Source organism: Ranitomeya variabilis, chromosome 3 (genome assembly GCF_051348905.1).
Source record: "Ranitomeya variabilis isolate aRanVar5 chromosome 3, aRanVar5.hap1, whole genome shotgun sequence".
Taxonomy (NCBI): Eukaryota; Metazoa; Chordata; class Amphibia; order Anura; family Dendrobatidae; genus Ranitomeya; species Ranitomeya variabilis.
In genome coordinates this window covers 502,310,160-502,325,828 of record NC_135234.1, presented here as the reverse complement: position 1 = coordinate 502,325,828, position 15,669 = coordinate 502,310,160, and the positions used below count along the sequence as shown (strand labels likewise).

Genomic DNA, 15,669 nt, shown 5'->3' with positions numbered 1-15,669 from the left:
GGCCTCCGATTTGGTGGGCAGGGACCCTCGGCCTCCGATTTGGTGGTCGGGGACCCTCGGCCTCCGCTTTGGTGGGCGGGGCCCCTCGGCCTCCGATTTGGTGGGCGGGGTCCCTCTGCCTCCGATTTGGTGTGCGGGGACCCTCAGCCTCCGCTTTGGTGGGCGGGGCCCCTCGGCCTTCGATTTGGTGGGCGGGGCCCCTCGGCCTCCGATTTGGTTGGTGTGGACCCTCGGCCTCCGATTTGGTGGGCGGGGACCCTCGGCCTCCGATTTGGTGGGCGGGGACCCTCGGCCTCCGGTTTGGTGGGCGGGGACCCTCGGCCTCCGATTTGGTGTGTGCTCTGCCTGGGGCCACTGTGCTCTGCCTGGGGCCCCATATGCTGCCTGGGGCCCCTGTGCTCTGCCTGGGGCCCCTGTGCTCTGCCTGTGGCCCCATGTTCTGCCTGGGGCCCCTGTGCTCTGCCTGGGGCCACTGTGCTCTGCCTGGGTGTAGGACACTGGTGACGTCACTTATCTCCGGACATTAGCTCCGGACATTAGCTACGGACATTAGCTCCGGACATTAGCTCCGGACATTAGCTCCGGACAAAGCCACGGAAGTTGGCACAAATTGCAGGAAGTAGTATTCTAGGCAATTATATATTAGATTGAGTAGCTGGTCCATGAATTAATATTATTATTATTATTATTATTATTATTATTATTATTAAAATGTACCCAGAATTCTCAGTCCATGTTCAAACTGTAAAAGTCGGATGTGTGAAACCAACATTTGCCAGGTTTAAACTTCATCTTCAATTGCTACTGTTTTCCTCTTTGCTCCTAAAAGATAGTCAGTTTGTTTGAGGCAAGCCTAAGGAGGTGAATTCTCTAAGCCATAGGTGAAGGTAAGCATCAGAGGCTAGAGGTGATGATGCAGTGCTACTGTAGTTGCTAAATGTCAGAAGCACAGAAGCATAATTGAAGACAAGCACTGAAGGGTACGTATGATGGCAGATGGACAAACGGGACTGGAAGCATTACGGTAGATGTTGCTTAGCCAAATGTGCAGATAGTACAGGTGTTCTGTCCTTTCTAAAAGAAGGACACAAGGTTTAGCACTAGTTCTGGTTTTGCTGTGTTATAGCACCACCCAGTGGTGGATAAATTTATAACCTGTGTTTTTCATGTAATAATAGAGTGTTGCATTGTGGGTTTCAGCAAGGCATTCTGGGATGGGGAAATTCCCATTCTCTCTCTGTGCATCTCCCTGGACACACGCGTTATCTGCTGTTGGAACTACCTCACTTACTTCTAATCCTTGTTAAGTTTATCCGGTAAGGTCATTACCCCTGTTCCTACAATGTAGTGTAGTACAGTGTGTGATTAACTGTATAGCAGCCAGTACACAGGAAATGTGGTTACCAGGAATCTGCTGTATGTAGTTATGTAGAAGTTGCACCATACTGTATGTTTCCCTGTTAGTTGTAGTTGTGTTATCGTTTAGCCCAATACTTATACATATCATTTGTATTATTCTAGTTTTACCGCGCTCATGTTTACCAATAAACAAGTTAGACTACAGAGGACAGTCTGCTTATTTGGGAGACAGAAGTGGTTTATGCCGTATGTCGGATCACACACCGTATCAACGTGTATGAAGACAGAACAGTAAAACGGAAGCTGGGCGCCGGGATTACAGTAAAGGGAGGCTAGACGCCAGCGAAAGCAAATACCACCTACGCAGCCGCTTGTACCACACCGCACTACCTGCAGATACCGCAGCGGCCGCCATACAGTCACAAGTACCGAGAGTGCAGCCCACCAAGCACCACACGTCTCAGTCCACGCCGAAGTCACCCCTACCCGCTCTGAGACGTCCTACAGCCTGCAAACGGACATAAAATGTCTGCAAGTCAAACATCTTCACTCAAGACGAGATCCCAAACAAGCCGCTCTAGCAAGTCTTCCTCGAAAAGGTCTGCCACCCTCGCCCGAGCAGAAGCTGAGGCGGCGAAAGTGAGATCCTCCTTCGCTGCACAAGAGATGCAGTTAAAGTTAAGACAAGCAGACCAAGAAGCAGAAAGAGCCCGCCAAGAAGCAGAAAGAGCCCGCCTGCAAGCAGAGCAAGAAGCAGAAAGAGCCCGCCAAGAAGCAGAGCAAGAAGCAGAAAGAGCCCGCCTGCAAGCGACCTTAGAAAGGCTTTCCGCTGAAAAAGAAGCAGCAGCCGCAATAGCCAAAGCTGAGTTTTTAGAAGCCGTGGAGTTTCCTGAATCCGAGCGAGGCAGCGACATACGCGGACCAGACCTTGATCATCAGGACCCTGCTCAACGCGTCTCAGAATATGTCCGCCAACATTCCAAAGTGGAAGACAACTCTGATCCGTTACACCAACCAGCCTATACAGATTACCAGAGATCCTTCCTCCGAACACCGTACTGGAAGCAGGAAAGTATACTGCGAAACGACATTGATCACCACTACCGTCCTACGGAACAGAAGGTACGGCCTCCGCCCAGACTGACAGGGACACCCTTCGCCACTGAACGGGTTTATACAGACTTTCCTATGCCAGAAGCTCCTACCAGGTATGAGGATGCACCACAAACACCGCATAACAACAGCACACCAGCTCACGTCGGCACAGACTCAGCCACTATGAACTTTGCAAGGTTCTTTACCCGCCGGGAGCTGGTGACCAAGGGACTTGTAAAGTTCACTGATCGAGCTGAAAGCTACAGAGCATGGCGAGCCTCTTTTCAGAATGCCATCAGAGACTTGCATCTTTCCAGTAGTGAAGAGTTAGATCTACTGGTTAAGTGGCTTGGGAGCGAGTCAGCTGAACATGCCAAAAGAATCAGGAACATTAACATAAAGTACCCACACACAGGACTTCGTATGGTGTGGGAGAGACTCGAAGAATGTTATGGGTCAATAGAAGCTATAGAAAATGCTTTGTATAAAAGAATTGATGATTTCCCCAAGATAGCAAATAAGGGTTATCAAAAGCTCAGGGAACTGAGCGACTTGTTAATGGAGGTACATGCTGCTCAGGCAGAAGGTGATCTACCAGGGTTGGCATTCCTGGACACTGCCAGAGGTGTCAACCCGATTGTCCAAAAGCTCCCTTACAACTTACAAGAAAAGTGGGTCAGTCACGGGTCCCGTTACAAACAGGCTCATAAGGTACCATTTCCTCCCTTTGGGGTGTTTGTAGACTTTGTCGCTCAGCAGGCTAAAGTTAGAAATGACCCTAGTTTCGATTTCACTATGTCATGTACCGCTGCCTCTGGTGTAAAACCCAGTAAAACACCAGTGGCAGTCCACAAAACTAATGTTACCTCCACAGGTTTTCCTTACAGGGCAAGTAAGTCCTCTCCAGAAGAGGACAAACCGCAGGATCTCAGCAAATACTGCCCCCTACACAAGAAACCTCATCCTCTACTAAAATGTAGAGCCTTCAGGGAGAAGTCTCTAGAAGACCGTAAGAGTTTCCTAAAGGAAAACAAGATATGCTTCAGATGCTGCGCGACAACCTCACACTTCGCCAAGAACTGTGAATCCAGTGTGAAATGCACAGAATGTAGTAGTGTGGAACACAACACGGCCTTACATCCTGGACCACCCTCAGGGGTATCGTCGCAAGTAGAAGAGTCTGCCGAAAAACAGATGGACACTGACATGGACACCCCAGTGGTCACTTCTCGGTGCACAGAGATCTGCAAGGAACTCGTAGCAGGAAGATCCTGCTCAAAGATCTGTCTTGTCAGAGTATTCCCAGTGAGCCAACGGGATAAGGCGATCAAGGTATATGCAATCTTGGATGATCAGAGCAACAGGTCTCTAGCTAAGTCCTTTCTCTTCGACACCTTCAACATTGCTGGTCCCGGCTCTCCGTACTCCTTGAAGACATGTGCAGGTACTGTCGAGACGGCGGGGAGGAGAGCAACTGGATTCAAAGTAGAGTCTATAGACGGTCAAACCTGCTTATCCTTGCCATCAATACTGGAGTGCAACCAGATTCCAGACAACAGGTCTGAGATACCTACACCAGAGGTAGCAGCTCATCACACCCACTTGAGATGTATAGCTCACCTGATACCAGAGCTTGACCAAGGAGCTCCTATCGTCTTACTTCTCGGAAGAGACATACTACGGGTCCACAAGGCTAGAGGGCAGATCAACGGCCCACAAAACGCCCCATATGCTCAGAGACTTGACCTAGGATGGGTCATTGTGGGAGATGTCTGTTTGGGTGGAGCACACAGGCCGACATCAGTCAATAGCATGCTCACCAATACCCTCGAGAATGGACGCCCATCTCTCTTCCAGCCATGCGAGAACAGTTTCCTGATTAAAGAATTGCCACACCACACCCCTCCACCTTGTCCGTTAGCTGATCCTTCCTGTGAAGACCATGCGTGCGACGGTGAGCAAGATCATATAGGGTGCACAGTTTTCCACAGAACAAGAGAAGACAACCAGGTAGCAATGTCCATAGAGGACAGACTGTTCTTGGATATCATGGAGCGAGAGATAGTAAGAGATGAATCAAAGAGTTGGGTCGCACCTTTACCATTCAAACCACAGAGGCAACGCTTACCCAACAACAGAGAACTTGTCTACAGTCGATTTGTCTCCCTTACGCGCAAACTGCAGAAGGCACCAGAAACAAAACAACACTTCTTTACCTTCATGGAGAGAATATTCCAGAGTGGCCACGCGGAAATTGCACCTATACTTCAAGATTCCGAGGAATGTTGGTACTTACCTATTTTCGGCGTGTATCATCCGAAGAAACCAGGTCAGATAAGAGTGGTATTTGACTCAAGTGCCAGATACGAAGGTGTTTCTTTAAACGACGTCTTCCTGTCCTGTCCAGACCTCAACAACAGACTTCTGGGAGTACTTCTTCGTTTCCGCAAAGACGCAGTAGCATTTATGGCTGACATACAACAGATGTTTCACTGCTTCCTTGTTAAAGAAGAACACAGAAACTACTTGAGGTTCTTCTGGTACCACAATAATGACCCCTACAAGGACATCGTGGAATATCGTATGAAGGTTCACATTTTCGGGAACAGCCCTTCCCCTGCTGTCGCTATCTATGGCCTTAGACATTCAGCCAGAGAAGGTGAAGCGAAGTATGGATCGGATGTAAGATCTTTCGTGGAAAAGGATTTCTACGTAGATGACTGCCTGAAATCCACACCCACAGAGGAGTCGGCAGTCAGCCTCCTGAAAAGGGCACAAGAAATGCTCGCTTCATCCAATTTGAGGTTGCACAAAATTGCTTCCAACAGCCAGAAACTAATGGCAGCTTTTCCCTCTCAAGATTACTCAACCGATTTAAAAGACTTGGATTTAAGCACGGATTCCCTTCCCATGCAGCGGAGCCTGGGTCTACTCTGGGATTTAAAAAAGGATGCATTCACCTTCCAGATCAGCGAAGAAGAGAAACCCTTCACGCGTAGAGGCGTCCTGTCCGTTGTGAACAGCTTGTACGATCCTCTGGGATTTGTAACCCCTGTAACTATCCAAGGTAAAATGATGTTGAGAGACTTCACCCAAGAGACATCCGATTGGGATGATCCGCTTCCCAGCGATAAAAGAGAACTGTGGGAAAGATGGAAAAATTCTTTAGAAGCCCTGTCGAGTCTCTACGTGGCACGGCCATATGCTTCTGTGCCTTCATCAGAAATCGAGGTGCAAAGGCTTTGCATCTTCTGCGATGCTTCAACCAAGGCAATTGCAGCAGTGGCGTATTTGAAAACAACTGACATCAACGTACAATGCCACGTAAGGCTTGTTATGAGCCGGACAAAATTGGCCCCACTCCGTGAACACACAGTACCCAGACTGGAACTCTGTGCAGCTGTGCTGGCAGTAGAGTTAGCTGAGCTTATCTCAACAGAAATGGACCTGGAAATCAAAGAAGTTGAGTTCTACACTGACAGCAAGGTAGTGCTGGGGTACATTTGTAATGAAACTCGTCGCTTCTATGTCTATGTCAGCAATCGGGTGCTAAGGATCAGGAGATCCACCGAACCTAAACAGTGGCACTATGTGTCCACGCACCACAATCCGGCGGACCACGCAACCAGATCCGTTGAAGCAAGACAACTTAAGGACACAACCTGGTTCACCGGTCCTACATTCTTATACCGTTCGACGCCATATGTGGACGAGTCAAACATCTTTGAATTGGTGGATCCAGAGGCAGATGAGGAAATCCGTCCTCAGGTATCCGTTCTACGTACGGTGACTAAAGACAATCACCTCAAATCCCACCGCTTCAACAGGTTCTCAACTTGGGACTCACTTGTTCGTGCCCTTGTTTGTTTAATTCATGTGGCTCGATCCTACAAGTCAACGTCACCCGCCATCCAGAAACCTTGCAAAGGTTGGCACCACTGTAAGTGTGCCTTTACCGTTCCAAGCATGGAAAATGCCAAGAACGTCATAATTTGTACCATACAACGTGAATGTTACGCCAAAGAAATAGATAACCTCAATAAAAGCCAACCCGTTTCCAGAGATAGTGTCTTGAAGAAGCTTGATCCAATCATTGACCAGGATGGGCTGTTAAGAATTGGAGGTCGTCTTCAAGAAGCTGAAGTGGAATTTGGGGAGAAGCACCCTATAATAATTCCTGGACATCATCATGTCACGACCCTGCTTGTGCAACACCACCACGTCTTGGTGAAACATCAGGGACGACTGTTTACTGAAGGAAATCTACGAACTGCTGGACTATGGATAGTCGGAGCAAAGCGATGCGTGAGTAAACTCATTTACAATTGTGTGATTTGTCGCAAACTCCGTGGCGGGACTCAAAAGCCGAAGATGGCCAATCTCCCACCAGACAGACTTAGTACAGAACCTCCCTTTACCAACGTCGGACTGGACGTATTCGGACCATGGTCTGTGGTTGCACGGAACACTAGAAGAGTCCAGGCCAATGCCAAACGTTGGGCTGTTATGTTCACCTGTATGTCCATTAGAGCAGTCCACATTGAAGTAATTGAGTCCATGGACACTTCAGGGTTTATAAATGCACTCCGACGTTTCATCGCCATCAGAGGTCCCGTGAAGCACATACGCTCCGATAGAGGTACCAACTTTGTAGGAGCAGTGAAAGAACTTCAAATTCCTTCCAACCTAGACACCACCGGTGTGGAAAGATACCTGAGTGAGCAGGGATGTACCTGGACTTTCAATCTACCACACTCTTCTCACATGGGAGGTGCTTGGGAGAGGATGATAGGAATAGCACGCAGAATCCTTGACTCCATTTTCTTGCAGGCAGGTAGTGCAAGACTCACACATGAAAGTTTGACCACATTCCTAGCAGAAGTTTCGGCCATCATTAATGCCAGACCGTTGACTTCACTTTCTAGTGACTCTGAGGATCCGACCATTCTCACTCCTGCCATGTTACTTACTCAGAAAGCCAGCGTTCTCAGCGCTCCACCTGGAGAATTTAGCAACAAGGACCTCTACAGACGACAATGGAGACAAGTCCAAAGTCTCTCCAATACCTTCTGGGACAGATGGAGGAAGCAGTACCTCTCCACCTTACAACCAAGGAAGAAGTGGCAGACCGACAAACCAAACATCAAAACTGGTGATGTCGTTCTCATGAAAGACAGCCAGTCACACCGTAATGAGTGGCCACTAGGCCTCATCACTAAAGTATTCCCAAGCAAAGATGGGAAGATCCGCAAGGTCGAGGTCAAAGTAGGCAAGTCTGGGGAAAGCAAACTATTCCTCAGACCAGTGGCGGAACTTGTCTTACTGTTTTCGCCAAAAGAACCTGTAGGTGGCATCGGTTGATGCCAAGCGGGGAGTGTTCTGTCCTTTCTAAAAGAAGGACACAAGGTTTAGCACTAGTTCTGGTTTTGCTGTGTTATAGCACCACCCAGTGGTGGATAAATTTATAACCTGTGTTTTTCATGTAATAATAGAGTGTTGCATTGTGGGTTTCAGCAAGGCATTCTGGGATGGGGAAATTCCCATTCTCTCTCTGTGCATCTCCCTGGACACACGCGTTATCTGCTGTTGGAACTACCTCACTTACTTCTAATCCTTGTTAAGTTTATCCGGTAAGGTCATTACCCCTGTTCCTACAATGTAGTGTAGTACAGTGTGTGATTAACTGTATAGCAGCCAGTACACAGGAAATGTGGTTACCAGGAATCTGCTGTATGTAGTTATGTAGAAGTTGCACCATACTGTATGTTTCCCTGTTAGTTGTAGTTGTGTTATCGTTTAGCCCAATACTTATACATATCATTTGTATTATTCTAGTTTTACCGCGCTCATGTTTACCAATAAACAAGTTAGACTACAGAGGACAGTCTGCTTATTTGGGAGACAGAAGTGGTTTATGCCGTATGTCGGATCACACACCGTATCAACGTGTATGAAGACAGAACAACAGGAATAGAAGGATTGTGTAGGCAACTGGTATCTTGCTGCAGGAGTACAGCTATAAACTGGAATAGCATACATTTATAGACAAGCTGGTATCTTACTTGCCGATGTGCAGTTACACACAGGAATAGCAGTGATGTATTTGCAAACTGGTATCTTGCAAACAAAAGTGAGTTAATTATAAGCTACCTTGATAGCTGAGACCAAGGTGTGAACAACACCTACAGTTGGTGAGACGTTGGTAATTTGGAATCATGATAGTTGAGATGACTTTATTTACATATAACTTGACATTAGGAGAGCTGAGAGTTCAATGTTTCCAGACAATGTGAAGCAAAAATTGCTGGATTACATTCAGGAGTAGCTGAAAAGATAATTAGACACCTGGCTGGAACAGAGTAAATTGGACAATAAGGCACATTGTGGGAGGATGCTCTGTTTCCTGACTACTCAGGCAGTTGGAAGTTGCCTGAGATGGTCTTAGAAGGCCTAGGATGATTATTACATTAGAGGTGCTTTCTGAGTACCACAGTAACCCAGGGCAGATTTGAACAGAGGAATTAGGCCAAAAGGTAAAGATGGAAGTAAAACCCTGCACTTGAGCCGGAAGAGATGAGTAAGGCTGTGTGCGCTTGTTGCATTTTTGCTGCATTTTTTCAGTGCAGATTTATCAAAAAACCTGAAGGGTTTCCTGATGATGACAGCAAAGTTAATGGAAATCCTGAAGTCTCATGCACACTTTGCATATTTGTGACTTGCATATTAGGTGCAGATTTAAATCTGTAGCATGTCAATTCTTTCAGTGTCTTTGCTACAGATTTCACCCATACTAATGAATTTTGAAAAATTTAGTTAAAGGCGCAGCAAAAATGCACTTTTTTGCTGCTGTATTTTTCCTGCCAAGAGATACAGAAATGGTGCATACATTTCCGCACCAAATACTTAACATATGCACATACCCTAAAACAGCTTCAGGGAAATAAAGGTGTTTCTCACAAAATTAGAATAACATCAATAAGTTAATTTATTTTCGTTCTTCCATACAAAAAGTGAAACTCATATTATATAGAGTCATTACAAACAGAGTGATCTATTTCAATTGTTTATTTCTGTTAATGTTGATGATTATGGCTTACAGCCAATGAAAACCCAAAAGTCATTATCTCAGTAAACTAGAATAATTAACCCCTTCGTGCCATGCATTAGTGCCAGCCGCAGTACTAGTACGGCGCCCCGATCACCGCGGTCTCGCGCTGAGCGCCGCGGTGATCGGGTGCGGGTGTCAGCTGTATATGACAGCTGACACCACGCAGCAATGCCCACGATCGGCGCTGTCGCCGATCGCGGGCATTTAACCCCTCTGATGCCGCTGTCAATAGTGACAGCGGCATAGAGGGGGATCGCGCAGGGACGGGGGCTCCCTGCGCTCTCCCAAAGGAGCAGCGCGATGAGATCGCGCTGCTCCGGTGACCTGGAAGGAGTCCCCGGATCCAAGATGGCCGCGGGACTCCTTCCGGGTCATAAGATGACCCTGCTTGCCGGCGTCTGCTGAGAATTCCTCATAGCAGGCGCCGGCAAGCCTCTGCAATGTGCCTGTCAGATCGGTGATCAGACAGAGTGCTGTGCACACTGTCTGATCACCGATCTGTGATGTCCCCCCCTGGGACAAAGTAAAAAAAAAATTTTTCCACATGTGTAAAAAAAAAAAAAAAAAAAAAAAAAATCCTAAATAAAGAAAAAAAATATATATATATTCCCATAAATACATTTCTTTATCTAAATAAAAAAAACACTACACAATAAAAGTACACATATTTGGTATCGCCGCATCCGTAACGACCCCACCTATAAAACTATATCACTAGTTAACCCCTTCAGTGAACACCGTAAAAAAAATAAAAAAAAAACGAGGCAAAAAACAACGCTTTATTCTCATACCGCCAAACAAAAAGTGGAATAACACGCAATCAAAAAGACGGATATAAATAACCATGGTACCGCTGAAAACGTCATCTTGTCCCGCAAAAAAAAAGCCGCCATACAGCATCATCAGCAGAATAAAAAAGTTATAGCTCTCAGAATAAAGCGATGCAAAAACAATTATTTTTTTATATAAAATAGTTTTTATTGTGTAAAAGCGCCAAAACATAAAAAAATTACATAAATGAGGTATCGCTGTAATCGTACTGACCCGAAGAATAAAACTGCTTTATCCTTTTTACCAAACGCGGAACGGTATAAACGCCCCCCCTAAAAGAATTTCAGGAATTGCTGGTTTTTGTTCATTCCGCCTCCCAAAAATCGGAATAAAAAGCGATCAAAAAATGTCATGTACCCGAAAATGGTACCAATAAAAACGTCAACTCGTCCTGCAAAAAACAAGATATCACATGACTCTGTGGACCAAAATATGGAAAAATTATAGCTCTCAAAATGTGGTGATGCAAAAACTATTTTTTGCAATAAAAAGCGTCTTTTAGTGTGTGATGGCTGCCAACCATAAAAATCCGCCCAAAAAACGCTATATAAGTAAATCAAATCCCCCTTCATCACCCCCTTAGTTAGGAAAAATAATACAATTTTAAAAAATATATTTATTTCCATTTTCCCGTTAGGCTACTTTCACACTAGCGTCGGTACGGGGCCGTCGCGCTGCGTCGGCCCGACGTACCGACGCATGCTGTGCAAGCGCCGCACAACGGGGGCAGCGGATGCTGTTTTTCCACGCATCCGCTGCCCCATTGTGAGGTGCGGGGAGGTGGGGGCGGAGTTCCAGCCGCGCATGCGCGGTCGGAAATGGTGGACCGTCGGCACAAAAAAAGGTACATGTAACGTTTTTTGCTGCCGGCGGTCCGCCACAACACGACACGCAACCGTCGCACGACGCTTGCGACGTGTGTCAATACGTCGCTAATGTTAGTCTATGGGGAAAAAACGCATCCTGCAGATGACTTTGCAGGATGCGTTTTTTCGCCAAAACGACGCATTGCGACGTATGCAAAAAAACGCTAGTGTGAAAGTAGCGCTAGGGTTAGGACTAGGGTTAGGGTTGGGGTTAGGGTTTCAGGGGCTCTCCAAACGCGACATGGCGTCCGATCTCAACGCGTTTGCGTTAAAAACGCATGCGTTTTTATAGAAAAAAAACAGAAGACACACTGAAAAGTCACCCACCACCATCAAGGTGATAAAGGGATCCAAACCCTAACCCTACCCCTAAACTCATCCCTAACCGTTTAATGAACATTTTCTGACAGTCATAGTGCCACGTATTTCAGTGCCACGTATTTCAGTGCCACGTATTTCAGTGCCACGTATTTTAGTGCCACGTATTTCAGTGCCACGTCTTTCAGTGTCACGTCTTTCAGTGCCACGATATTTCAGTGCCACGTATTTAAGTGCCACGATATTTCAGTGAAATACGTGGCACTGAAATATTGTGGCATTTACGTTAAATACGTGGCACTTAAATACGTGGCACTTAAATACGTGGCACTTAAATACGTGGCACTTATATACGTGGCACTTATATACGTGGCACTTATATACGTGGCCACTGAAATATCGTGGCACTTATATACGTATATACGTATATACGTATATAAACGTATTTCAGTGCCACGTATTTCAGTGCCACGTATTTCAGGTTAGGGTTAGGGGTAGGGTTAGGGTTTTTTTGTTTTTTCTTGTTTTCTTGTGTTTTTCTATAAAAACGCATGCGTTTTACCGCGTTTACATGCGTTTTTTCACACATGCGTTTTTTTAAAAAACGCATGCAGATAAAAACGCAAGTGTGAAACCAGCCTTACCCTTGGGAAAATAAAAACATGGGGGCTAAAATATAATTTTCGTGGAAAAAAATATATTTTTTATTTTCGCGGCTCTGCGTTATAAACTGTAGTGAAGCACTTGGGGGTTCAAAGTTCTCACAACACATCTAGATAAGTTCCGTGGGGGGTCTAGTTTCCAATATGGGGTCACTTGTGGGGGGTTTCTACTGTTTAGGTACATCAGGGGCTCTGCAAATGCAACATGACACCTGCAGACCAATCCATCTAAGTCTGTATTTCAAACGGCGCTCCTTCCCTTCCGAGCTCTGCCGTGCGCCCAAACAGTGGTTCCCCCCCATATATGGGGTATCAGCGTACTCAGGACAAATTGGACAACAACATTTGTTGTCCAATTTCTCCTGTTACCCTTGGGGAAATAAAAATGTGGGGGCTAAAATATAATTTTCGTGGAAAAAAAAATATTTTTTATTTTCACGGCTCTGCGTGATAAACTGTAGTGAAACACTTGTTGGTTCAAAGTTCTCACAAAACATCTAGATAAGTTCCGTGGGGGGTCTAGTTTCCAATATGGGGTCACTTGTGGGGGGTTTCTACTGTTTAGGTACATCAGGGGCTCTGCAAATGCAACATGACACCTGCAGACCAATCCATCTAAGTCTGTATTTCAAACGGCGCTCCTTCCGTTCCGAGCTCTGCCGTGCGCCCAAACAGTGGTTCCCCCCCATATATGGGGTATCAGCGTACTCAGGACAAATTGGACAACAACATTTGTTGTCCAATTTCTCCTGTTACCCTTGGGGAAATAAAAATGTGGGGGCTAAAATATAATTTTCGTGGAAAAAAAAATATTTTTTATTTTCACGGCTCTGCGTGATAAACTGTAGTGAAACACTTGTTGGTTCAAAGTTCTCACAACACATCTAGATAAGTTCCGTGGGGGGTCTAGTTTCCAATATGGGGTCACTTGTGGGGGGTTTCTACTGTTTAGGTACATCAGGGGCTCTGCAAATGCAACATGACACCTGCAGACCAATCCATCTAAGTCTGCCTTTCAAACGGCGCTCCTTCCCTTCCGAGCTCTGCCGTGCGCCCAAACAGTGGTTCCCCCCAATGTATGGGGTATCAGCGTACTCAGGACAAATTGGACAATAACTTTTGTGGTCCAATTTCTCCTGTTACCCTTGGGGGAAAAAAAATTGCGGGCTAAAACATCATTTTGTGGAAAGAAAAAATGATTTTTTAATTTTCACAGCGCTACATTCTAAACTTTAGTGAAACAACTGGGGGTTAAAAGTGCTCACCACACATCTAAATAAGTTCCTTAGGGGGTCTTCTTTCCAAAATGGTGTCACTTCTGGGGGTTTCCACTGTTTAGGCACGTCAGGGGCTCTCCAAACACGACATGGGTTCCGATCTCAATTCCAGCCAATTTTGCATTGAAAAGTCAAATGGCGCTCCTTCCCTTCCGAGCTCTGCCATGCGCCCAAACAGTGGTTTATCCCCATATATGAAGTATCAGCGTACTCAGGACAAATTGCACAACAACCTATGGGGTCCAATTTATCCTGCTACCCTTGGGAAAATAAAAATTTTGGGGCAAAAAGATCATTTTTTGTGAAAATTAATATTAATTTTTTTTTACGGCTCCACATTATAAACTTCTGTGAAGCACTTGGAGGTTCAAAGTGCTCACCACACATCTAGATTAGTTCCTTAGAGGGTCTACTTTCCAAAATGGTGTCACTTCTGGGGGTTTCCACTGTTTAGGCACGTCAGGGGCTCTCCAAACACGACATGGGTTCCGATCTCAATTCCAGCCAATTTTGCATTGAAAAGTCAAATGGCGCTCCTTCCCTTCCGAGCTCTGCCATGCGCCCAAACAGTGGTTTATCCCCATATATGAAGTATCAGCGTACTCAGGACAAATTGCACAACAACTTTTGGGGTCTAATTTATCCTGCTACCCTTGGGAAAATAAAAAATTTGGGGCAAAAAGATCATTTTTTGTGAAAATTAATATTAATTTTTTTTATGGCTCTACATTATAAACTTCTGTGAAGCACTTGGAGGTTCAAAGTGCTCACCACACATCTAGATTAGTTCCTTAGAGGGTCTACTTTCCAAAATGGTGTCACTTCTGGGGGTTTCCACTGTTTAGGCACGTCAGGGGCTCTCCAAACACGACATGGGTTCCGATCTCAATTCCAGCCAATTTTGCATTGAAAAGTCAAATGGCGCTCCTTCCCTTCCGAGCTCTGCCATGCGCCCAAACAGTGGTTTATCCCCATATATGAAGTATCAGCGTACTCAGGACAAATTGCACAACAACTTTTGGGGTCCAATTTATCCTGCTACCCTTGGGAAAATAAAAAATTTGGGGCAAAAAGATCATTTTTTGTGAAAATTAATATTAATTTTTTTTACGGCTCTACATTATAAACTTCTGTGAAGCACTTGGAGGTTCAAAGTGCTCACCACACATCTAGATTAGTTCCTTAGAGGGTCTACTTTCCAAAATGGTGTCACTTCTGGGGGTTTCCACTGTTTAGGCACGTCAGCGGCTCTCCAAACACGACATGGGTTCCGATCTCAATTCCAGCCAATTTTGCATTGAAAAGTCAAATGGCGCTCCTTCCCTTCCGAGCTCTGCCATGCGCCCAAACAGTGGTTTATCCCCATATATGAAGTATCAGCGTACTCAGGACAAATTGCACAACAACTTTTGGGGTCTAATTTATCCTGCTACCCTTGGGAAAATAAAAAATTTGGGGCAAAAAGATCATTTTTTGTGAAAATTAATATTAATTTTTTTTATGGCTCTACATTATAAACTTCTGTGAAGCACTTGGAGGTTCAAAGTGCTCACCACACATCTAGATTAGTTCCTTAGAGGGTCTACTTTCCAAAATGGTGTCACTTCTGGGGATTTCCACTGTTTAGGCACGTCAGGGGCTCTCCAAACACGACATGGGTTCCGATCTCAATTCCAGCCAATTTTGCATTGAAAAGTCAAATGGCGCTCCTTCCCTTCCGAGCTCTGCCATGTGCCCAATCAATGGTTTACCCCAACATGTGGGGTATCGGCGTACTAAGGACAAATTGTACAACGACTTTTTTAGTCCAATTTCTCCTGTTACCCTTGGTAAAATAAAACAAATTGGATCTGAAGTAAAAATTTTGTGAAAAAAAAGTTAAATGTTCAATTTTTTTTAAACATTCCAAAAATTCCTGTGAAGCACCTGAAGGGTTAATAAACTTTTTGAATGTGGTTTAGAGTACCTTGAGGGGTGCAGTTTTTAGAATGGTGTCACTTTTGGACATTTTCTGTCATATAGACCCCTCAAAGTCACTTCAAGTGTGAGGTGGTCCGTAAAAAAAATGGTTTTGCAAATTTTGTTGCAAAAATGAGAAATCGCTGGTCAACTTTTAACCCTTATAACTCCCTAACAAAAAAAAATTATGTTTC

General features: G+C 45.3%; 1 protein-coding gene across 1 annotated transcript; it reads left to right on the top strand.

The window, feature by feature from the left end:
- The first annotated feature begins 1,068 nt into the window (after positions 1-1,068).
- LOC143817559 (uncharacterized) lies at positions 1,069-8,413 on the top strand. The gene is made up of 4 exons (XM_077299052.1): positions 1,069-1,316; positions 1,522-5,741; positions 6,420-8,084; positions 8,290-8,413. Exons 2-3 carry the CDS (start codon positions 1,885-1,887, stop codon positions 7,813-7,815), a joined length of 5,253 nt encoding a protein of 1,750 aa, XP_077155167.1. The 5' UTR covers positions 1,069-1,316; positions 1,522-1,884; the 3' UTR covers positions 7,816-8,084; positions 8,290-8,413.
- The last annotated feature ends 7,256 nt before the right edge of the window (positions 8,414-15,669 follow it).

Coding starts and splice junctions, on each gene's coding strand:
- LOC143817559 (XM_077299052.1), top strand. CDS start 1,885: ATGTCTGCAAGTCAAACATCTTCACTCAAGACGAGATCCCAAACAAGC. Junction 5,742..6,419: donor AAGGCAATTGCAGCAGTGGC/GTATTTGAAAAC, acceptor TACCGTTCCAAG/CATGGAAAATGCCAAGAACG.